Consider the following 25,398-nt stretch of genomic DNA (forward strand, 5'->3'; position numbering starts at 1 on the left):
AAAGAGTGCCAATAATTGCGCCACACATATATTTAACAATTTATATTTGATTTGGATAAACCTGTGTCGCGTGTGCAATTGTTTGATATTCATGAGAGCAGAGTAGTTTTGTGTATTGTTTGAAGAAAAGATCAAAAGATTTGTCACAGCCTTCATATTTACCAAGGGTGTGTTACGTACCTGGCTGCTGGTTCCTCCGGGTCCTCGGATCTGCAGCCGCCGCGGAGAAGGGGGAGACCCCCCGCCTCGGAACAGCAGCCTCAGCCGGCGCAGAGAAGGGGGAGACCCCCCGCCTCGGTACAGCAGCCTCAGCCGCCGCGGAGAAGGGGGAGACCCCCCGCCTCGGCACAGCAGCTGCAGCCACCGCGGAGAAGAGGGAGACCTCCCGCCTCCGCGAGACAGCTTCCGCCGCGAGGACGAGGAAGACCACCTCTACACGGCAGCCGCCGCCTACGGGAATCAGGTCCGGTCCTGCCGCGTGCACGCGATCCACTGCATGGCACCTAGTGGCGCCAGCCGGTACTACCGCTCCTTTTAGGAATTTGCGATCTCGCCAATCACAAGATGGCCGCGGACCGGAAGTGACGTAACGGCAATTTTAATATTTGGCGGGAAAACGCTAATTGGTGCCTCCTCTGCCTACTTAAGGGACTCAGAAACCTTCCAGCTTTGCCTTCTGATGATCGTGCCTATCTTGATAGTGTCTATTCCTCAGTAAGCGTTCCTGTTTGATTTCCTGTTACCGACTCAGCTTGTTCCTGTTCCTATTTCTCTGGCAATGATCCTGACTTCCGGCTTCATGACCTCGGCTTGCTCCTCGACCATTCTGCACTGGACACCTGCTATCTGTCTATTGGACTTTGCCCGTACTGTTCTACCTGATTACAGGTTCTATTTGTACGCTGTGCGTGACAGGGTGCCCATATTTGTGGAGGGCGCTGTATTAGTTGAAAATTGTTAATGTGTACTGTAACTTTACAAATAAATATATATATATATATATATATATATATATATATATATATATATATATATATATATATATATATATATATATATATATTAGAACAATGGAAGAACATTTTAATAAAGACTTATATAAGACTGCTCACAAAAGCCTAATTATTTGCCTTTGTTTTCATGCACAACAATAAAGTTTACCTAAACCCGTCACCTAAGATGACTATTTATTCGAGAGACCTCAATATATTCCTTATCAGTGAACACTGGCACAAGCTTTTTATTCCCACCCGGCATCAAGAAGACTCTTTAAATTCTTCAGATAAACACAGTGCAGGCAGATGTTGGAAATGTTAAAAACACCGGGGAACACTCGCACATATTGTGTGGCGCTGCCCACTGGTAAAACTCTGTAGTTATTGAACATTGCCAATTGTAATTGAGGAAATACAGTAGGTAAAGAACAGATGCTAATGCTTAAAGATAGACACCAACTACATGCAGCGGTATGGTTTCCATGGAGAGATATTACATCTTCTAATGCATATCAGCAGATTGTGCAAGGGAATGATGACAGTAGGAGCCAGGTTTAGGCAGCACGCAGGCTTGGAAAACCTTCATGCGGTATTGAGTCTTTTATTTATGATCATGTTATATATTGTGTACCTTCCTGTAGTTATTATAATACTTGTTAGTATCATCTTTTGGTTCTGAGCTAAATCAGGACTAATATACATGCGGGAAAGTGAGGGTTTTATTGGAACCCTGTCTAAGGGATAAATGTAGCCAAAGGAATGAGAGGAGGTTAGGTTCCGCTATGATCTGTAATTATACTGCCCTAAGTTACTGCATGAAATATATGTAAAGAAATAGTATTTGTCCTTGACGACACTGGCATTTATATTACCCTCATGGATAGCATTGTTTATCCCCCTTTTGAAAAAATAAAATATAGAGGATTTACTTATACTGGTGCAGCAGATTATTGCCCACCCCCGTGCCTGGAGTACACAAGCTGCGGTGGAAAACATTCTTATTTTATTATTATTTTTTACACAGTGTTCTGTTTGTGTAGGTTTGGAAGCAAGTGCATTTGTAAACATTTACGCTGCTGGAAAAGCGTTCAACAAGTTGGGGATAACCACTGATGGAGGAACAAGCTCCCGTGGAGTCTTCACATTTTTGAGATGATCTGGGCATAAGAAAGTACGTACTCCTTGAATTGCAGTCTACCAATAAAATTCTATATATTACATCCCTGATCTTGATTTTGGAAACCTCTAATATGAGATCTTTATGTTTGCTGGTTTATGCAACATATCACAAGCCTGATCACACTGGCCAGAGGAAATACTGCCAAGCATGAAATATTATATAATTATATATACATATATATTGTGTGAAAAGAAATTGTACCCTCTTTGAATTCTATTGTTTTACATATCAGGCCAGAACAAAAACAATCTGTTTCTTACCAGGTCTAAAAATTAGGTAAATACAGCCTCCAATGAACAACACATGAAATATTATAGCGTGTCATGATTTGACAAAAATAAAGCCAATATGGAGAAGCCACGTGTGAAAAACTAAGTACACCTGATGATTCACCTTTAGCAGCGATAACCTGAAGTGGTTGTTTTCTGTATGACTATCAGTCTCTCACATCGTTGTGGAGGAATTTTGGCCCACTCTTCTTTACAACACTGCTTCAGTTCATTCAGGTCTGTGGGCATTTGTTTACGCGCAGCTCTCTTAAGGTCCTGCCACAGCATTTCAATCGGGTTGAGGTCTGGACTTTGACTGGGCCATTACAACACCTTGATTGTTTTCTTTTTCAGCCATTCTGTTGTGGATTTGCTGATGTGCTTGGGTTCATTGTCCTGTTGCATGACCTAATTTCGGCTAGGCTTTAGCTGGCGGACTGATGGCCTCACATTTGACTCTAGTTCACACCTGACTCAATGACTGTAAGGTTGTATTTACCTAATTTTTACTCTTTAATCTCTTTCACACAATATATATTATATATATATATACACACACACACACACACACACACATCCAGAAACAATAAATACATTGTAGAGATGTATTTTTAAGGAGCCACTGGGAAAAAGTTTTGAAAGTGTTCCCCACGTGGCCACTGAGATTCATGTCTAAATGCAGAACCAGCAGCATATTATCAGTTTCCTGACCGTAAGTTTTCCTCACTCCATCTTCACCAAGGCTACTTGAACCAACCAATTAACAATCAAAGGAAATCACAAGTTCTGAAAACTAGAAAAGTATGTTGGCTGCTCACTTAAAATGGGTTTTTAACACATCCATGTATTGCTTACTTTAATCTGTAAAAACATTGATAACTCTTAAGCATCAAACAACTGTTCAGAAACACATCAATATTTGCATTCAAGGAAATAAAATGCTAAGACAGCCAAACTGCCCAGCACAAAAGTAGACAGACAGAGGACATTATTCCTAACTTGAGAGGACAACAACTTTGGGAGAAATAACTGCAAAAACGGAAGGCTGCTCCATCTACCACGATGCGTATAGATGTTCTGAGATTCAGTAAAAGAGATATGAATAGAAAAAAATTAAGGTTTGGCTCCGGAGACAGAAGGCTGATGGCATTGCATCTTTATGTGCGCATCTCCTACTACGCAGTCCAATACTGCTGTTTTTGCGATAAACTCTAGGTGTGGTGCCCAGTGTACAGCACAGAGGAACATAAAGAATCTAAAACAAATAGAAACCATACTTTTCACTGACCTGTTGCACAGGCTGCAAGCCACTTCTCACTCTTGCACGGTTTACTTGCAATAAGGTGTGTGCAGTTTTCAAAAACCTGAAAAACAAAAAGGTACATGATAAAAATATCTCGGATACTATTTATTTAGCTATTAACTGTACCTATCTGACTTTTATTTTGCACATGATTTGGGTTCTGACAGAAAACAAATTGAGTCTGTATAATAACTGTATTAACTAATAATCTGTTAAAGGTGCTGTCCCACTTAGATAAAACATTTATTGTACAGCAAATAGAACTATCACATCCTTCATTTTTTCCTTCTTCTGAAGGGTTAATCACAAAAACACAATTGAGACTGTATTAACGGCAAGTAACGATTTCTCAATTAATATGGCAACAATCTATCAGTGCCTGTGTTTCTGTCACACGACAGGGGCTTCTGACAAAAGGGAGGCAGAATTTTACTTGATTAGAGAATTATTTCTTAACAGTAGCAGAAATGAAGTTTGTGCATTTAGTTAAAAAACAAAAGTATTAAATCCAATAGATGGGTAGAACAGCACCTTTTTTTTTTTCTTCGATTGTTCCTTTCTATATGAACAGTAGGGCTGAAACAACTAATCGATAATCGATAATGAAAATCGTTGACAACAATTTTCATTATCGATTAGTCGAATCGATTTTTATCGATTACAAAAAAGAGGTTTTTTTCAGAGCAAATGCTCTGAAAACTCCTCTCCTTATATAATCCGACCTCAAACAGAGATCGGATTATAACACTAGATCCCAGATCCCCCGCAACGCTGCAGGGGACCTGGATTCCCCTCACTGTCAGCCAGTGGGTGTCCGTGCGATGCGCACAGACAACTTCCGCCTCTCCCCTCCACTTCCGCTCCTATGATGCAGTGGCAGCATCACATGATGTAGAAGCCCCAGCGGAAGTGAAGGTGAGTAACGGAGGCTGTCTGTGCACATGGTGCAGACCCCCACCGGCTGACAGAGAATCGAGGTCTCCTGCAGAGGATCATCCTCTCTGTCAGCCGGTGGCTGTCTGTGCGATGCGCACAGACAGCCTCCGTTACTGCCCTTCACTTACGCTGAGGCTTCTATGAAGCTGCAGTGAAAGTGCCTGTCAGCAACGGAGGTTCGCAAGACATCAGGGAGTCGGGAGAGAGGCAGAGTGGTGTATGGGAGGGGGGGATGAGGCAAAGTGGTGTATGGGAGGGGGAGGAGCCAGAGTGGTGTATGGGAGGGGGAGGAGCCAGAGTGGTGTATGGGAGGGGGAAGAGCCAGAGTGGTGTATGGGAGGGGGGAGGAGGCAAAGTGGTGAATGGGAGGGGGGAGAGAGGCAGAGTGGTGTATGGGAGGGGGGAGAGAGGCAGAGTGGTGTATGGGAGGGGGGAGAGAGGCAGAGTCGTGTATGGGAGGGGGGAAGAGAGGCATAGTGGTGTATGGGAAGGGGGAGGAGGCAGAGTGGTGTATGGGAGGGGGACAGAGGCAGAGTGGTGTATGGGAGGGGGAGAGAGGCAGAGTGGTGTATGGGAGGGGGAGAGAGGCAGAGTGGTGTATGGGAGGGGGAGGGAGGCAGAGTGGTGTATGGGAGGGGGGAGGAGGCAGAGCGGTGTATGGGAGGGGGGAGGAGGCAGAGTGGTGTATGGGAGGGGGGAGGAGGCAGAGTGGTGTATGGGGGGGTATAATGAAGTTCAGGGTAGCAGAGTGGTGTATGGGGTGTAATGAATTTCAGGGAGGCAGAATGGCATATCTGGGGGAGTTAGAGTGGTGTATAGAGGGAGGTAGAGTGGTGTATGGGGGGTATAATGAATTTCAGAGTGGCATATCTGGGGGAGGCAGAGTGGTGAAGCAGGGAGTATAATGAATTTCAAGGTGGTGCAGGGCATTTATGGGAGGCGGAGTGGCATATCAGGGTACACAGTGGCATATAGGGAGGTATAAGGCATAAATGGGGGCGAGTGGCATATTGGAAGTTATAAGGCATATCGGGGCACAGTGGCATATAGGGGGTATAAGGCATATTGATATTAGGCATATCAGGGGGGCATAAGACATATCTGGGGGTAAAAGGTATATCAGGGGGCTCAGTTGCATATCACTGGCATATAAGGAGTATAAGGCATATCAGGGGGCACAGTGGAATCTCTGGCATATAGGAGGTATAAGGCAGATGTGCATAACTGGGGGCAGTTTGGTAAATAAAAGAAAATATAAACAAGGCTTTTTTCTCATAGTTTTTATTAAATATGAAAAATAGTTAACATATGAATTAATATTTACTAATAACTTTGTATTAAAACCTAGTTTGAGAAACACTGTGTTTGGGTTCTTGTAGCTCTTATTATTATGTCAGTAAAAAAAGAAGGTGAATAGAGGCCATTGCGATAAAGAGATGAAAGTGTAAATTGTACGTTTTTTATTACATTATTTTAAATAAAAATACATTTGCACTTTTTTTTATTCGATTAATCGAAAAAATAATCGGCCAACTAATCGATTATTAAAATAATCGTTAGTTGCAGCCCTAATGAACAGTGTCCCCTCGTTTTGCCGAGTGGCTAATAATCTGGAGAACCACGTGCCTTCACTGTACTTACCTTGATGGCCTGATACACTATATCACCAAAATTATGTGGACATCCCTCCTAATTATTGAGTTTAGGCGTTTCAGCTACACCCATTGCCTTACAGGTGTATAAAATCATACACAAGCAGCCATCTCCACAGGTAAACTGTCGTAAAATTGTCTGTCCTCTGTAGCATCTCTCACTACAGAGATACCAACTCCCTCTAACAGCAACATCAGCACAGGAGCTTCATGAAATGGGTTTCCATGGCCGAGCAGCTGGACACAAACCGAGCATCACTATGTGCAACGCCAAGCATCAGCTGGATTGGTCTAAAGCACACCGCCATTCTCTGGAGCGATGAATCGCGCTTCACTATCTGGAAGTGATGGAAGAACCTAGGTTTGGCGGATGCCAGGAGAATGCAAACTGATGGAATGCATAGCAGCTACTGTAAAATTTGGTGAAGGAGGGGTAATGGTCTGGGCCGTCTGGCCCTTAGTTCCAGTAAAGGGTAATGTTATTGTTACAGCATACAAATGCATTTTAGACGATTGCGTGCTTCCAACTTTGTGTTTCAGGACTGATTTTTTACGGTACAAAATTCCCACAGGTACACTCCAAAATCTTATGGAAACTGTCCCAAAACAGTGGAAGCTGTTAGAGCTGCAAAAGGGAGGGGAGGCGACTCCATATTAATCCCCATGGTTTTGAAATTGGATGTCCAACAAGCTCCTGTGATGGTCAGGTGACAGTTTAACATACCTTAAACTTGTAGGTTGCTGGCTAGACTGCCATTATGCTGTATGGACCCTGAGCTTGGCTGTCAGGGAGGAAATATTGAAAGCACACTAATTCATGAGAGAGCATCAGTGAGGCAACGTTTGTGTACCTCATTGAGGGCTACAAAAAATGTGAGCATCACTGAAAGTAATCCTAATATGTGTTAATATTCCATAAAGAAACACCGTTAGATCAGCCGTACTATAACATTTTATCAAGCAACAGTGGAGTGCAGAGAAATCATGATTATAACGCAAACGGTACATAGCCCACCATATAGCTAGAGGGACCAAACCCAGGTTAGGACTAAGGTGAACAGGAAATTTACACCTTGCTAAATCCAATGGTTTGCTGCTTTAGAAACGTGTTTTTAAAGTGGGAGAACTATGAATTTGTGATAACCATATGATCGACTATCACGAGACTAGTGCTGGAGAATTGGATCAGACGTTGGCAAAACCAAGGTTTCTCATTTGCTTAGCAGACTATAGATATATACATATTTAAGCTGTATTATTTCTCCATGTTTGAACAGTTTATGAGAACTCACCTCGGAGTCAATAAAGAAACAATCAAGTCTGAAGATCTGTTCAATCAATGCTTCCTTCTCATCGCCCCTGAAACCAGTCAATTGAACTACATGTTTCTTAGCCAAGGCCACTTCCATCTGGATAGTGGAATCTATAAACAAAGTTACAAAATACGGTGATATTGTTACTTACTTTCTGAAGCTGAAACATGCCACAGTAACCATTTACAGAGAATACAGGCACAATCCAAACCTCACCGATAACCAGTGCTTCCAGATTCACATATCACATCATACCTGAGGGTTGATGAACAAGTACATAGAAGAAGAGGTAGAGGTTCTGGATACTCCTGGAAATATAATAAAAAAAAGAGATTGGAACTCATAGAAATTGCTATATTTTGTAGCATTGTAGGGTGCAGTTACACCAAAACTTCAGCTAACATGGCAGTAAGATCTGTATAATTGTTTTGACACACAAAGGTGTTATTTTTTCCCAGTTTCCCAGCGTTTACTGGGCTGACTGCTCCCAGCATGGATAAGCATAATGCATGTAAGTTTATGAGATCAGAGACAGTCCCATGCAGAGCTGCAACCTTTATCTTTCTCACTAACAAGAAGTAAATGCAGCTTCTTGTATATGGCAGCTTAGGAGGAACCGGGCACGCTAACAATACAGCGACTTGTGCAGCATCTTCACAGGACTCTGAAAAGCAAGGGTACAATCCAAACATCTTCCCAACATCTTTCCTCCATATCCGTTTCAATGGGCTACATGTCTCACAGAGTTCGCAGAGAGAGAGCGCAAGCCTGAGAGCAGGGCCTTCTTTATCTAATGTATCGGTTTGTCTTAGTCTGCCAATCCTAGTTCTTCATTCCCCTTGAATATATCTGTATATCCCCCCCCATGTGCACCTGGAGAGTACCGGGATGTCCCAGGGATCAGCGGCAGGCGGCACACAGAACGCGCAGAACACCTGCTTTCTCTGAAACAAGCACAGAATCCTCGGATTTCCCCAAACAATCCAAAACCTTTCAAATATCGTCAGCCATTTATATCGCTTATTTCTATAGAAATTACAAACTGCAAGCACGGTACGCGTCTACTAGTCACCTGTACAGCAGATTTCATTATTAACCATTTGGTTTTGTTTTTTTTACCAATAATACTACTACTAGTAATAACGCTATAAAATGAATCAATTTTTTAGCCAAGAGACAAAGCACAAGACCGGCACTTGGCTTTATATGAACGGACATAACCTTATTAACACAGCAAAATAAGATTGTACGGCATAAAAAAATTGGAAACAAAAACTGTAATATCACGGGAAAAAAACAACTTATTTGTCCCTGAGAAAAATGCATTTTGGTTAAAAAAAAAAAAAAACAACAAAAAAAAAAAACGCAGAGGCAACGGATACTATTTTTATGAGCAACATCACTAAATAGGACTCAAACACTATGCTAAAAATCAATAATAATGAAATCCATCATTAGATTTGTACAGGACATGCGGATCTCACCACGGAGCACTCCAGGAAGAAGCATGAGATATTATCTTCTAAGAGGTTCATGTTAAAAGCTTTATTCACATTTTTTTTCCAATTCTATCTGCAATGTCGTCTTCAAAGTGAACTTTCTAGCGCAGTTCACAGTTTCACATAAATCATTCTAAAAGTAATTGATTTTTCTGATGAACTTGACAGTACTTGAATAATTAGTGCTTTATTTAAGGCTTGCACATGTCAATCAAAATACATTATGCTCCTAAAAAAATAGGAAATTCTTAACTCGTAGGGCTGCTTTCATCTGTCTCGAGCAGTTCAGCTAAGCATTTAGAGAGGAAAATAGTTAATAAAGCAGCATTATTTGCGAACAAAGACACGTTAACTGCATGTAAAATATCCCCAGCTAGTAATTCATGGAAAACCTAGGATTGTTCTTCTGCATAAAACAAATAATATATTCTTATCTGGGTCTTTTTTTTTTTTTGAGATTTATATACATCAGATTTATACAATTCTATTTATATCATTATTTGGGGGTCTAAATAAAGGATATTACGAGTTGCATAATTGTTTTACAGTAACCAAGACAGGGTTAGGTGGAACGATCATTCGAAAAGAGTCCACAACGGGCACAGAATTCTTCAATGAGGTATAAATAAAAGGCATTACAAGCGCATCATGGCACAATGATCCACCACTAGAGCGCAATCAAGCTTTTTTTTTATTGATCTATTCTGCATTGATTTATGCAGAGCTGTACAGCAGCTTATTGGGGTGACTGCGGCTCCATCTTCATTGATTGCTTTTTATTTGGGGACTGTTTGATGGTTGCGGTTGAGGTGGGATTTTTGTGCCCGCGGGATGATCGCTTCTTACATTTGATTCATCTGTGCGGTAGTGGGTTTAGTTTATGTTCTAACGTCAGGTGGTTATTATGACTTGATCGGGGTCATTAACTTGAATGGCCTTTACCAAACAATGACGACAATAGCTCTGCAATGAATAGAGCACTTTAATGTTTGTTAGCACAGAGACAAGGGAAACAGTAACATATTATAGCAAAGGAAGCATGAAATATTCTGCTAAACCAAGGGCCTCTCAATTAGATTGTGAGATACCTGAACATATATACATGCATATTATATCATCTAATTTATCCAATTTCCATTACTAAAACAGATTATGTCTCATGGCTACAATGTAGAAAACATTACTTTAAGCCATTCATTGTCAAGGTGTTTTAAAATATAACATAGCATGCTCTCTCATGTTGGTATAAATGAAATGTTTAGTCAAGGCATGTTTACACTAATTAGAGGCTTGCTTATTTTATAAGCATGGTCCTGGGCCTTCAGGATTGTCAGCATACGGGTTATGTGCATCCCAGTACATCACAGAGAAGATGCACGAAAAGTCTTCTCAGTAACAATTCATATGTATCATATGTATAAGTATCATATGCTGTGGCCAAAAGTGCAATGGAGTCATCCAACAAATGGTACACTTTTACAGCCCTTACAGAAGTGTGTCATACAAGCAGTAGAAAGGAAAATAATATATCTATTGAAATAGCAAATCAACAATCAGCAGAGGCAGGTCGGTTAAGAGTGTGCTTCCCCTTTTAAATCACAAGGCGCTAGGGGGTTCCCTATTACATTAACCACCATTTAGAATAGAGCCAGCATGAATTGCAATTTAAAATAATGAACAGATGGCATTTGGTTCCGGAAAGGTTCAAAAAGATGTTCCCGCGGGTCTCCAACTTATGTTGCAACATGGAGAAGGGATCTTATGTCCACATATGGTGGAGTTGTAAAAAACTTGACAAGTTCCGGCTTATGGTCGTCTCAGTCTTAGAGATGCTAGAGATTACTGGAATTCAACACTCAATTGAGAGTTTTCTTTTCCATCTAACATGGAATAATGAAAACAACATTCAAAAATATCTAGCCCTCCATACACCGATGGCAGCTAAAATTCTTTTGGCTCGTAATTGGAAAAGTGAAGAGGTTCCACATTGGGGGAAATTGAAAACCCAATAAGTTTCCAACTACAAATGGAAAAAGGTCTTTTGGAAGGCAAGCATGAAATAATAGCTTGCCAGGCTTTGAAAAAATGGCACCTTTTGTTCTCCAATGATATACCAAACAAATGCAGCCACATGAGGACTAATTTTCTTGTATTTTCTGAATGAGAGTAATACATAGCCCTTGGCCATTTTGTAACATTTCTTGTATGGCGACTCCCAATATATATTTTATTTTTTTTGTGTCTACTTTATGTATTTAAATTATGTGTTTATTTCTGTATGTATTTTCTTTGAGATGTCATGTTGATATGCTTTTGTGATGTTGATTATCGTTAAAAATTTATAAAAAGAAAAAAAAAATAAATAAATAAAAGAATAGAGCCAGCATTGGCGATGAGAACGCCCAAAAGGAAGTGACTTAGCCCGATCTCACATATATCTGAACACAAACGTGTACACTTTCATTAGCATACTTTACAAAATAACATGCCCATGTACATTTACCTTTATCATTCCTGCTATCTCATCTCTATACATTTCACTCATTTCATTCTGCTAAAATTATATTGGCCTTTTTAATATAAATTACTATAAGATGTGTACATTATTTAAGATATAAGATCTTGTATAAGAGTAATAAAGCTTTAATGTGAAATAATGTTAAAAAAGAAACTGTACACATTTTGCTGGATTTAGGAAAAGTACCGGCTCCCCTACACATCATAATCTTTGTGAACGGCCACCTGGATCACTTTCAGATTCAGTACGAATACTTCTGCAGCCGACCTTATCCATCTTATTTTATTTTTTTTTAAGGAAAATGTTGGGTTCTTCTACTACAATTATGTTTTTTGTGCTTCTAATCCAGAAAGTCAATTGACGCCGAACAAGAAGCTCATCTCAAGCGCTCGGCAGCTCAAGTTAAAATTAAAAGGCGTACTTAACAGTAGAGATCGTCAAGCGACAGAATAATATTTGTCCAGCTGGACAGCTTTCTTTTGTAGCGGATAAATGAATGTTGAGATTCTGTCTTCTCCTGTTTGTGGTTTGACGGGGATTATTAAAAATCAGATGAAGTGAAGAAAAGTGAACGTGAGAAAGCAAAGCCGACAGTGACACTCTCTATTATTTCCTTCTAGACTCACGATGACTACGGTGTGATATTATATTATTAAACGTTATGATGCGTTAACCAGCAAATACATGGCCATGAATCATGCACGGTTTTATAGAAACAGACTGGGGGGCCCTCAGATTTTATTTTATACAGGTTTCCGCTCTCCTTTCATATCATCACAGCATATTTCCCAGATACAAAGGGAAATAAGAATCAGAATCCCCGGGGTAAAGGAAAGCAACAGCGATGGATTCCTACTCTTTTAATCAGAGCAATTATCTGTACAATGCGTATAAACGTAAGATTAAATAACGGATGGATAGAAAGATGGATATAACTTAGTTCAAAAGTCTGCTGCCAAAAGTCAAAATGCAGCAGCTGTGGCTCGTGAGATCGGGAAAGTATTGCGAAATTCTACTAAATATTTCCGCTCCTTAGAATTAATTTATTTAATAAAACTAACAATGAGAATTTATGGTTTGGTCCTTAGGACATTTTATGTAATGGTGCAAACAGAATCTTGATGCCTCTTTATCTACCCCAATGGGTGTAGCTCTCTTTCTGGCTCCTAAACAGCTACGCTAAAAGGTCCAGCCCTGAGATGGAATATACTAGCCATTACACCAGATGAGAGAAACTCCATGCACATCATTATCTTGCAGGTTCATTATATAACATGATTAATAAGACAGGATAACGAGTGGCCAGGAAGTACAAACATGTTTATAAATTATATTCGGTTTCATTAACCAACAATAATCAGATATTAAAGAAATTGAAATCACACTTATATAACATGTTCAAACCAGCCAGAACCAAACTCCCAGACTTTATCCGGCGGTCCATCTCTGATGAGATTACACGATGCAGTGAGAATGAGTAAAATATGGGGACATCCAGAAATACATGTGAACGAGCACTGATGATTTGGTGAATATGCATCGATATGGGGGAGGGGGGGGGCAAACGTCATTTGGGGGAAAATGGGATTTAAATGGGATTCTTGATAAAGATTTAATTCTCTGGGTAATTTGCGGAGGCAGACCAGTCTCACATGGGATCTCTCACTCAGATTATGTGCCGTGGTGCCCACGTCTGTCTGGCACTCTTTGCTGCAGGGCTATCGTCTATCATGGAGCCAGAAAGATGTACAGCCGTGTGACGAGGCTGCTTCAATAAAAATGCAAATATTCCTCGCAATGTGTGTGCTCACTCTGATTATTCATGTATATAATCCGGTTACATTTCCCACACCGTGTCATGCCATAAATTAATCATTGTTTTATTTCTGAGACGGCTTTTCTGCCGTTTCCGCGGGATTCGACGCAGGAACATTTTAAGCTGCTAATTTCTGGGTTACAAATTTATTTTAGCAAAAAAAAGTCAAAAAGTAATGCTTTTAAAAAAGTATACATTATGTCTTTAAAAAGGAAGTATTAACAGATAAAACTTCCCATCGGCTCTTACAGGCAAAAAGTTCGGGAAGTAGCGTGATGCCTCTTCTCACCGCCCTGTGTCCTGCTGCCCGGTCACGACGAGTCAGCAGCTCCTACCTGCGAATCTTAGAATACGGGCCAAACCCATCCAAGGAGCTTTAAATTTCCTCTTGCATATGAACATGTCGCTCCGCATGAATGTAATAGAGCATGGCTACCAGCATAAAATTACTCGTAATTTTATTTGGTCTTGTGCCAACATGAACTTTGATTTATATGCATTTTACCGAAATACATGACATTTTATCTACAACTAGTATCTTATATTCATACTAAACCATTATATTATATATGTACACACACTATATTATTTATATATATATATATATATATATATATATATATATTCACATGTTTTCTGTGATTTTTATTTATCCTCGCTTGAAGCTAGGTTCAGATATAAATCCACGAGAACCCCCTCTAGACATTCTAGATGCTAGGATCAGTACTGCATGGAGCACAGTGCTGAGAACATGGAGGCCGGGGTGTGTGTGTAAGAAATAACATCACTTCAAAGGGACACTTCAGCAATCATCTGCACTTTAATGCATAGGATAGCTGATAAGTACATTAAAGTCTCCATGATGTCCCCCTTTGAAACGCATCAGGGCATTCTGCATTTGCCCCTTTAGCCAAAACCTCTCCTTGCATGTGATATACTTACATACTTAACTCAAGTGCTACTCATTTTTTATGAATACAATTTAAAAATTAGATTTTTTCACAAAACAAAAACAAAAAACACACACTCATCCACACTTTTACAGGTGTTTAAATTATACACAGCTAGTAAAGATGGGGAACCTTACCATAAATATGGTAAACGTGTGATTTGGAAAACACCTTTTATTCCCGATAAAAACACTTTTGTAATGTTTGAATCCCTAACTGTAAACATTTCTAACTACGCAATACAAACTAAACAAAAAATTAGTGTCAAGCAAATTATCATTTTTGTCACGAGCCCCAGGAATACACTGTTTCTTGCTTTTCTCTGTCTCTCCCCAGCTCACCATCACAGTGAGAAGGAGAGAACAGAGACAAAGCGCTCACAAGCATTGCCTTTGTCATCTGACTGTATCCGTGCAAGTGATTGAATGACCCTGCGATTGGGAGAACAGAAGTGGTTTTTACCGATGACGTATTCAGTACATCATGGGTCCTGCAGGGACATCTTTTAGTGAAGTACCTGTTACATCACTGGTCACGAAGGAGTTAAAGAATGCATAAAATTCTTTAATATACATTCTTCTTTCCTGGGGCTGCTAACAGGTGTAAACAGATTTAGTTTGGATTTAGGAGTCAGCTTTTTTTTCTTCCCCAGTCATGTTTTTATTTTCATATATGACCACCTGGTCTTCAGTTAAAGGATGTTTATTGGGGCAACACAACATAAAACACACCTTTCTCCGGTGCTGCATCACTTTGCATGGTACTGCAGTTAACCCCTTCATGACAAGGGGTATTTCACATCATAATGTATGTTTAACCATTATTCTTATACACATTAACACCATACAGTCATATGGTCGCAAACATCTTACAGTAACACACACACACTAACATTCTAAATACATGCACACACATGCTATCATCATACACATGCTAATGCCATACCCGCTAACGCTACACTCTTGCACACACTATCTAACAACATACTAGCTAACACTAAACATATATAAAAACACACACTCTAACACAATGCACACATACGCACGGAATCTGGCGCTACAATACAGTAGACATATTGATTCTGGCACTTTACATTTACACACATACACATGGACTGTGACATAACAGTATAAACACACACCCATGCACTTACTCTAGTCATCACATGAATGCACGTATTTTTTTTTGTTTGGTTCAATATAGTATCAGATCCCAACAAAACTAAATAAAGGTTTAGATTTCACATATTAATGTCTATCAATATCTATCAAGGATCATATTTGTGGCTACAAATGACAGTAGTTCAGTATAAGTAATTATGTAACATATGGTTAATAAATCATGGCTCACCTCCCCAAACAGCAAACCGTAAACCTGAGTATCAAGTTTTCAAAAAACAAACTCATAAAACACAAACTAATGATAAAGTGTACAATGTGAATTTCATAGTTACATACACAAACTGGCTTAGTCCCTGTAGTAGTAAAAATTGTACATGATATAGTAGTTTAATTTTTTCCAGCTTTACAGACAACAAAATTATGTTACAACGATGAAAGATCTGTATCACCAATAAAGAATTTCCAGCCTCGTAGATAAGCAATAGCTGCAGAGGCAAAACTAGTTTTATCGTGTACTAAAATGGTTATAGATGCAAGCTTATTGTCACCAGATAAATCACTATTGAAATTTGGAACGACAAGTACAGTTCTGCGGACCACCGAGAAAGAGAACAAACCCACGAGAGACGATAAAGCAGATGGGCTTCAGGAAAAGACTCTTAAAATTATCAAAATAAAAGGCTTCCTGGAGGAGGGTAGAGTTTAAAGCTGATCTGATAGGTCATATACGGAGCAAGCGCCACTACAGTCTACTATATACTGGGGAAAAAATATATATATATCTTCCATATATCCCATATATCAGTGACATTATTCCAAGCAACCATCTTGAGAAAGGCTCTGCAAGCTATACAAACTTTCCTGAACCTTATTTGGACTACTTTGGCAGACCTGCAAGATTACTAATTAATATTTTGTCTTATTATGCATGTTTATTATTGCGCATCTACATAACATTTCCAAGAAGAACTGTGCTACAAAGGCCAAAAATCACCGGAGAGCGGTCACAGCCGCAAGTAATCTTCACCATCCGCAAGATGGCGGCGGCCCGGGAAAAAAATAATAAAGATGAAAAAGTTTGCTAGACGGTCTCCAGACCCTCTAGAGAACTCTGGCTCCACTTGCAGGTTGAATAGAGGTACTGCATTCAACCATGCAAGTCAATGGAGCCCAGCTTTCTAATCACAGTGTGATTAGTAAAAATAAATTAAAAAATAAAATAAAATTAATAATTAGAAAAAAAATTGATGTCACTATCAGGGGAACCTTCAAGTTGAAAAAAATGTTTAAAAAAAAATACATTAAAAAAAGGCAAAAAAATAAATAAAATATATATATAAAAAATATATTTTTGTGAGCAAGTCCTAAAATTAGCACATTAGCTCGCATGGAAAGAGTTAAAATCAATTCTCGCATGGAATGAGTTAAAATACTGGTATATTAAATGCCCATAGGGTGTCTACTTTTAAAACAATGTATGATTTGATGGGGTAAATTGAATTGGCCGGGTTCAACAAGGTCCCAATTAACACGAGGGGAAGGATGGCCACACATCTAATTTCCAATTAGAAAAATGCACACGTACCAAATGTGCCCTTTTAGTTCCCCCCAAAAATGACACACCCATGCATGCGGGGTATCACTGCACTCAGGAGATGTTGCTGAACACATATTGGGGTGTCGTGTGACAGCGGCATATACCAGGAGCTGTAAATTCATACATAAAGTAGGTGTGTGGGGGGAAAATACACACACAAAAATACTACTGCAACTTTGAAAAAATGCTGGTGGTAAAATGCGTGCATGCAAAGAGTTAAAATACCAGCATTTAAAATACCCTGGGGTGTCTAGTTTTCAAAAATATATGGTTTTGTTGGGCACACTGAAATGGCTCAAAGATGTACCAAATAGGGCATGGGCAGTGAATCCCCAAATGCCAAAGTTCCACATTGAAAATGTGCATGCCCCAAATGTGGCCCTTTTGCCCCCAAACAGCCAGGCAAAATCATTCATGTGAGGTATCCCTGTACTCAGGAGATGTTGCTGAACAAATATTGTGACATATTGTGACATATGTAAATATTTATGACAGTGACATATACCAGAACCTGTTTATTCATACCTGAAGTAAAATGTGTGTGAAAAAACAAATGCAAAAAAATGACTACCACAAAGTTTGACAAAGACTGGTGGTAGATATGGTGCATGGAAAGAGTTACAATACTAGCATTTGAAATACCCTAGGGTGTCTAGTTTTCAAAAATATATGATTTACTGGGGTAAATTGCATTGGCCGGCTTCAAAGATACCCGAAATGGCACATGGGGGAAGAATTACCAGATTCTGAAAAAATGGCTTTGAAATAGCAAAACGCTACCTGTGCTTATTGCCCCATAATGTGTAGAAAAAAGCAAAAATACAAAAAAACATTCGGTTTTTCTAAACTCAGGACAAATAGTAGAATCTATTTAGCAGGTTTTTTCATTACTTTTTATAGATGAGTAAAAGATTTTTCAACTAAAAGTTAGAAACAGTCATTTTTTTCTAAATTTTTCACCATATTTTATACTTTTTTTAATAGTAAATAATATGATACAACCAAAACAATGTCATCTAAAGAAAGCCCTTCTTGTCTTGAAAAAAACAATATCTAATGTGTGTGGGTTCAGTAAACGGGAAAGAAGAAAATTACAGCTAAACACGAGCAGCGCAGAAATGTTAAAACGGCCATTGTCACGAAGGGTACAAAAAGTTCAATCAGCCTTTGTCACGAAGGGGTTAAACTTTAGTTGTACATGGATCATTTGATGGCTGTATCCAACAATTCAATCCAATGTTTTATCATTTTTCTTACACAGTGAACATAACGGATTGTTTTTAATATAATTCTACAAGATCATAATAATCAGGTCTATGTCATGATGCCAGGCGCCATCTTTCTAGCACATGATCAGACGGGTGTGATTAGCAGAGAGTATGTTAAAGGCTGGTACTTTCTGTCACAAGCAGAGCTGATTTTACATGGTGCCATATGACCGTGTACCGTTTTAAGGGAGCCAACCTTCTATGCAGTTAACGTGCCAATTCAGGCAATAAACCAGCAAGGGGAGCTGCATTGAGCGCCAGGCAGCTACGATCTTGAACAAGGAGCTCATCATGTTGGTTGTGTATCAAAGCATTACTCAATGGAGGAGTTTGCTTCATCACCCATCAGTGTATGGATCAGGAGGCAGCGGTAAATGATACACTGGATTTGTGAACTACACAAAACACTGCAAATTCCTCATTAAGTTATAGCACACATTTATTTTCCTCTCGATAAGATGGTATAATAGTTTAATAATGCATTTTAATATGTTAAACAGAGAAGAATGTGCAAGGTCCCCTCCCTCTTTTATTATGTGTTTTTGGGGTTAAGACCCAACTTGAACTTCGTAAGATAGTATTGTCTGATTATTGCTCTCCGTCAATCAGCGAGAGTGCTTTGTGCACCAGCGGTCTCAGTAGACCCTCTGGAAGTTTCAGCACTGGAACCGGCCGGACATAAATATATGCGAAGCCAAAGAGCGGAGGGACGGGGAATCAGCCAGAAAGGTGTAAAGGGGTTCTGATGACTTTCTCCTTACACCGATCTAAAGGTGGCTTTCAGCAGTAGTGGAACTTCTCTTTAAACACAAATGGGACCCCTCCAAGATTACTTAGAAGACAATCATTGAGGGCCAGTTAGCCGCTGGCTTTTTAAAAACACATTATTCTGTCTAGCCGGCCAGCTCGCCACTTGCAGTCAGGTCACAAAAAAGGAAAAACGCATTAAGACGCAACGCAGGTATAGACATCACCATGGAGGTATCATTTCCAAGAGCAGGAGCTAAAGAGTTTCCACAACCCCATTCCAGACTCTTGCCTACACCGGCAGCGATGCCGAGACGGCGGTAAGTGGTCGGCCTTCAATAACGGGCTACTTATTTTATGGCGAGCCAAGAATCATTGTATTAAAGCATGCTGTACACATGACACACACACGTTTCAACGACGAGCTTTACTATAATGACAGACACGGCACGCAGAACACACCGGGGATACCCCACTCATCAGCCCTCCCACTCATTCACACGGTCACGTTACAGCGTTGGCAGCGGGATGACGACACCAACATGGCAACCATTACGTCACCTCCCTAGCAGCACCAGCCGACAGAAACACTCCAGGCCTCTAGCCCATCAAATTAACCGGCAATGATAGCAACTGACAGCGATTCTCTATATCTCCGCAAAGACAACGAACAGAGATAATCGACAGCGCTCTGACGTGACTTGGCGGAGAAGCGACTTGTGAAGGTAGCGCGGATAATAACGTCTTACATTCCCCCCCCCCCCTTGCTCGGGTGATACGTACTCACGATCTGTAGCGGGTTTCTTTTCCGTGCGGCGCTGTCAGAGAAGCGGCGGGAAAGAGCAGTGGGCGTGCCCTGCGACGTCACGTTCTAAGGCGGTAAGGGAGAGCGCTGGGCGACCGTTCGAAATGAACCAATGAGGCGCCGTATCGCGTTCTCTGTCGGGATTCTGACAGTTTATGCCTATAGCCCGTCTCTGTGGCCTATGTATGAAGTTGTGTGTGGGACTGGGAAGTTTTACTATTGTGTTTGAATGACGTGTTCTGTATTTTACTTACACAATAATATGTATAATGCATAAATAAATCGGTGAGGACACCTTGGAGGAAGCCCGCTGATTTCCCAACTCATATGTGGCCGAGCTCCCACAACTCTCTCTTTAGTGAATAGACCGAATTCTCTGTTGCTTCTATGTTGATACAGAGATGATAAGAATGTATGTAGCAGTGCTCCTGTTTTTCTGTTGTAATAAAATGCATACAAGCACCCAACAAAACAAATCCCTCTGCCCGTTTATAGCGCTAGGGGGGATGTACCGGTACGTCCTTAAAACTTGAGCCCAAAAGCCCATTAGGGTGTACTGACTGCAGACGAGCTCGCCGCAAGCGCCCGAGTACCATCATAAAAGAGGAGCGCGATTGGGCGTTCCGTAATGATAGGTGTCGGCGCTGACCTTTTGGAAAGGTGGCATCCTATCACAGCAGTAAATGCAGACTGCATGGCTAGGCGATCGATTTTATACACCTGTGGCAACGGGTCTGATTGAAACACCTGAATTCAATAGTTAAGAGTGTCCCAATACTATTGTCCATATATAGTGTAGCTTTGTTTGTCTGCTTTTAGTAACATGCAAATTTATGATTTCAGTTTGGAATCTGTGAGGATAAAATTTAGCACCTTCGGGTTATGAGACATCACCGGCGAGGTATTGCAGATAGGAGCTGTTCTATATAAATGTATAAACCTTTCATCCCTTATACCACACCATATACTACATAACGCCGCCTCTTGTATTGCTTTTCTTCATTACTTTTGGGCCCTAGTGGGTTATAGTCACAGTATACACAAAATGCGAAGGAAAGTTGTTGTTTTTTGTTTGGCAGTGTCTAATTTATAATGAACATAACTATAGAAAATACTTTTCTCACTTTTTTTTTAACTTTTTTCTTAATAAATATTATGTTACGCATATAAGCATAGTTTCATAAGAAATTAACAAATGTATAATTATTCACAAGTATAGACAAACACAATTTGCTTAAGCTAATAACACACCAACAATGATAATCTTTCATGTCTTTATATAACACACCTATCAACCCCTTCAGGACCGGGATTTTGATACTAACGTGTCGCTAAAGGACCGGAGCTGTTTTTGTGTTTTTGCCATGTCTTTCTTCAACTGTAATTTCTCTCTTATCAATTGGTGCACCCACACAAATCATATATTGTTTTTTTCAGCACAAGTAGGGCTTTCATTTGAAACCATATTAAGCTGGGTAGTACATTGTTTTGTTTGAAATAAACTGGAAAAAGTGGGGAAAAAATGAAAAAAACGCATTTTTTTACAGTTTTGTATACATACAAATTGTACACACATTGAACCAATGGGAAAAAATTATCCCAAATATATTCATTAAGTTGTCCTGATTTGGAAACCACCCAACATGGCCAGGATTTTTATCTATTTTTACCAGTATAGGGCAAATATTGCAAGGCAAGCATCACGTTTTTGAAATGTAATTTTTTTCAAATTTGGCATGGTAGTCTAATAACTGCAATAGTTGTCACAGATACTGATTATCCCCCTAAAATTATATGTTTATGAAAAGTAGATAAGTCAAGGTGTACAACTAGGGTCATTTTGACACTTTTCAAACAGGGATTTTATCGCCAATTGCTGCCAAATTTTGAGGTATTTTTATATTTTTTTGGTTTTTTTGCATTTGTTGCAATGTTGCTTTAGATTTCATATTATATTTTGTATAGAATATGTGCAACTGCAGAAAAAAACACCAAATTGTGTTCACCAACATCCCCCGTTCCAACAAGGCCTCACATGCATGGTTCATGCATTTTTTGAGGAAGCTATGAGGGCAAAACTGGAACATGCGCATTTTCGTTTTCACATTTGGAATTTTCAGAAATTGGTTTCCTGGGCCCATATCCCATTTGGGACATTTTGGAAGCTCCCCACTGTAAATTACCCCATAAAAGTATATATTTATGAACAGTAGACAAGTCAAGGTGTTCAACTAGGGTAGTTTTGACAGTTTTCAGCTAGCCATTTCTTCACTTATGTCTGCCAAACTTCACAGGGAAATTATTTTACTGCTTTTTTAACGCATACATTTCAATGTTGCACTGAATTTCTTGCACACCATAACACATTTTGTTCACCAAGATCCCCTGATTCCAACAAGACCTCACATGCATGGTTCATGCACTTTTTGAGGAAGCTATCAGGGCAAAACTGGAACATGTGCATTTACATTTTTTTAAATATTTTTTAGATTACTAATCAGATTACTTGTAAGTGACAGGTTTAGGCCGCTGACATCAATCAGGGAGACCGATCAATAATCAGCGACTTAAAATGTCACCGACAAGTGATCAGGTAATAATTATGATTATTTCATTTATTAATAATTTGTGTTTTTTCATTATTACCCTAGATGACCCCTTTCTCTTTGTAGAGCAGGGTCATCCGTGGGCTGCCATAATGATCCGATCACTCCTATTGGCCAGGAGCGATCTGATCAGCCCAGCCCAGCATTTGACCTGGAAGCACCCTGGACTTTCAGGTCAGTGCTGTTATTTTTTTTTTTTTATTATTATTATTATTTTATTAATTTTTTTAATTTATTTTTTTAATTATTATTATTAAAAATTTTTACATTTTTTTTAACTCTTTCAATGCTGATGCTCCATTGAAGCACAGCATTGACTGATATTTAGTCCCCACAAGCTTGTGGGGACTAATATTAACCCCTGCAATGCTGCGATGGGGGTCATACACAATCGCAGCATTAAAGGGGTTAATTGAGGAAGAGGTGGGGTAGGGGAGACCAAAGAACCCTGTCTCCCTGTCCCTGAAGCTGCCTCTGGCAGCTGGGACACAATCTCCAATAGACTGGAGATTGTAGGGGAGGAGTCTCTCTGATCAGTCCTACAGGACTGATCAGAGGACTTCTGGGTGGTCGTTTTTGCTGTTGCTGGTCTGCCTGGGCTTCCAGGCAGACCACCAGCAGCAGAGCCCCATACAAAACGGGAATTAACCCCTTCAATGCCGCGATTGCGATTGCGGCATTGAAGGGGTTAACGCTGCACTGACGCTCTCATGGAGCGATCAGGCAGCAGGGGGGTGTTGGATCAGGTCCCCACACTTGTGTGGGGACCCATTCAACACCCCCCCTTCCCTGAAGCTGCCTGTGGCAGCTGAAACCGCGATTGCAGATTTTTCTGCAATCGCTGTCTCTGCCTACAAAATCACTCCGTGGGAGTGATCGTAGGCTTGGGGGCGGGCTTAGACAGGCTGTGCTGTCTGCCCAGGAGTCCTGGGCAGACAGCAGCAGCAGCGCCCCCACGATCACAGCGATTGTGGTGATGTGGGGGCGTTTTTTGGAGGAGACGTACCTGGTACGTCCCGGTCTACCAGTGACTGTTAACCAGGAAGTACCAGGTACGTCCCGGTACTGAAGGGGTTAAACATTCAAGCAGATTGTTTTAAGCCATTCTGTAATAGATTTACTCATATGTTTGGGGTCATTGTCCTGCTGCATCACCCAACTTCTACTGAACTTCACCTGGCGGACTGCCACCTTGACATTATCCTAAATAATATCTTGATTGACTTGGGAATTTGTTGTCTCCCCTATGATGGCAATCTGTCCAGGCAAATAAGGCAGCAAAGCAGCCCTAAATCATTATACTCCCTCCACCGTACTTCACCATTGGGATCATGTTTTCATGTTGGTATGCGATGTTCTTCCTGAACAATTCAACCTTAGTTTCATCAAGGTGCATGATGTTAAGCAAGGTTAAGCAAATTTCAGGTAAAGTTAAATAGGAGAGCAGTGGCTTCCTCTGTGGTGTCCTGCCATGGACTCCATACTTGTTCTTTTTTGCCTCATGTGTTCTTTTTTACCTCATTGAGCATTCTGCGTTGTGCCATTGGAATCTTCTTGGGAGGGTAGCCACAGTACTAAATCGTACCATTTTATAAAAACATTTGTCTAACTGCGCAGATAAAGATGTAAACTCTTTAAGATTACTTTGTAACTCTTTTCTGCAAATCAACAATTCTTGAGAATTCCTTTTTTGTGGGGCATGGATCACATCAGTAGATGCTTCTTGAGAACAGCAACCTCAAAATGTTTTCTTTATGTGAAAGTAGCTCTAAAACACATCTCCAATCCTGTTTCGTTTAGTAGACTTCAGGTTTGCTAACTCCTGACTCTGATTAGCTTTTGTTGAAGTGATCAGTCTATAGGTTCACATACTTTTTCCAATCCACGCTATAAATGTTTAAATGACGTATTAATTATGGATAAGTACAATACAATAATTTGTGCCGGCAAATGACATCTTATCCCAGCACTCTACATCAATCGCTGGCACGGTGTCTAAAGGAACATCCCTCCCGTCCCACTCCCTTAATTTTGTTCAGGTAAGAGAGATATCCCTGTTCTCTCTGATTGGCCCTACACCCGAAACTGCAGATTTGTCCTGGGACACTGAAGTACCAGGGCAAGCTCCCAAATCCTCGGAAAATTGGCAAGTCAGGTAAATGTGTGGGGTTTTTTTCCCCAATTTGAGGAGGATGCATATTAAAAGTTCTCATGGAGTTTCAGAGGGGTGTCAGGGACATTAAAGTGTCCCTTTAGGTAAAGTATTAGTCCAGGCTTTCTTTAAAACAAAGGCATATAAAATGTTTTAGTATTTTTTTTTTTTTGTTAATAAAGATAGGAGAAATGCAGAAATGTAAACTAGATGCAGAACTCTGCTAAAATCTGTATGTATGGGTTGTGAATAAATCTTCGTATTCTACCACTGATACATATCATTTTTTATGCAATAAACAGGTCCCTGACAGCTCATAAACAAACTACTTATATAGATCGGAAAAGAAAATTCATCTTAATTTTTTTCTTACTGCTGCATTTTTATCAGATCGTGAATATCTGAAAGAGACAGTGATGCATATATTTTAATTTGAGTATTTATACGAAGCTTCCATGTGCAATCTTTTCTCCACTGCTTCTAATCCCAGCCACAGAGTTAATGTAGTTGGAATTCTGAAAACTACCATTATTGGTTATTTGAAATGATGATTTGCCAAACCGAATGAATACAGTTTGATTTTCATAGGCTAACTAGATCATGCAAATCCCGCAGGAAGCAAATAAATTGTTTTGACAAGTTAACTGAAAAAATGACATAGATGTCTAAAA

The 25,398-nt window shown here is 40.0% G+C and overlaps 1 protein-coding gene and 1 pseudogene across 1 annotated transcript in view; one reads left to right on the forward strand and one right to left on the reverse strand.

The window, feature by feature from the left end:
* Positions 1-9,783, reverse strand: part of LOC149303035 (SMC5-SMC6 complex localization factor protein 1-like) — a 42,970-nt pseudogene extending 33,187 nt beyond the window's left edge.
* Positions 9,784-13,881: 4,098 nt separating this feature from the next.
* The window catches only part of LOC149303036 (uncharacterized protein KIAA0825-like), a 77,980-nt gene continuing 66,463 nt past the window's right edge, over positions 13,882-25,398 (forward strand). The window contains exons 1-2 of the mRNA XM_089481754.1: positions 13,882-13,933; positions 14,768-14,848. Of these exons, the coding sequence (XP_089337880.1) occupies positions 13,882-13,933; positions 14,768-14,848 (133 nt within the window). The remainder of the gene's footprint in view (positions 13,934-14,767; positions 14,849-25,398) is intronic.

Source organism: Sceloporus occidentalis, unplaced genomic scaffold (genome assembly GCF_023333645.1).
Source record: "Sceloporus occidentalis isolate IW3139 unplaced genomic scaffold, rSceOcc1.0.p SCAF_16, whole genome shotgun sequence".
NCBI classification, from domain to species: domain Eukaryota; kingdom Metazoa; phylum Chordata; class Lepidosauria; order Squamata; family Phrynosomatidae; genus Sceloporus; species Sceloporus occidentalis.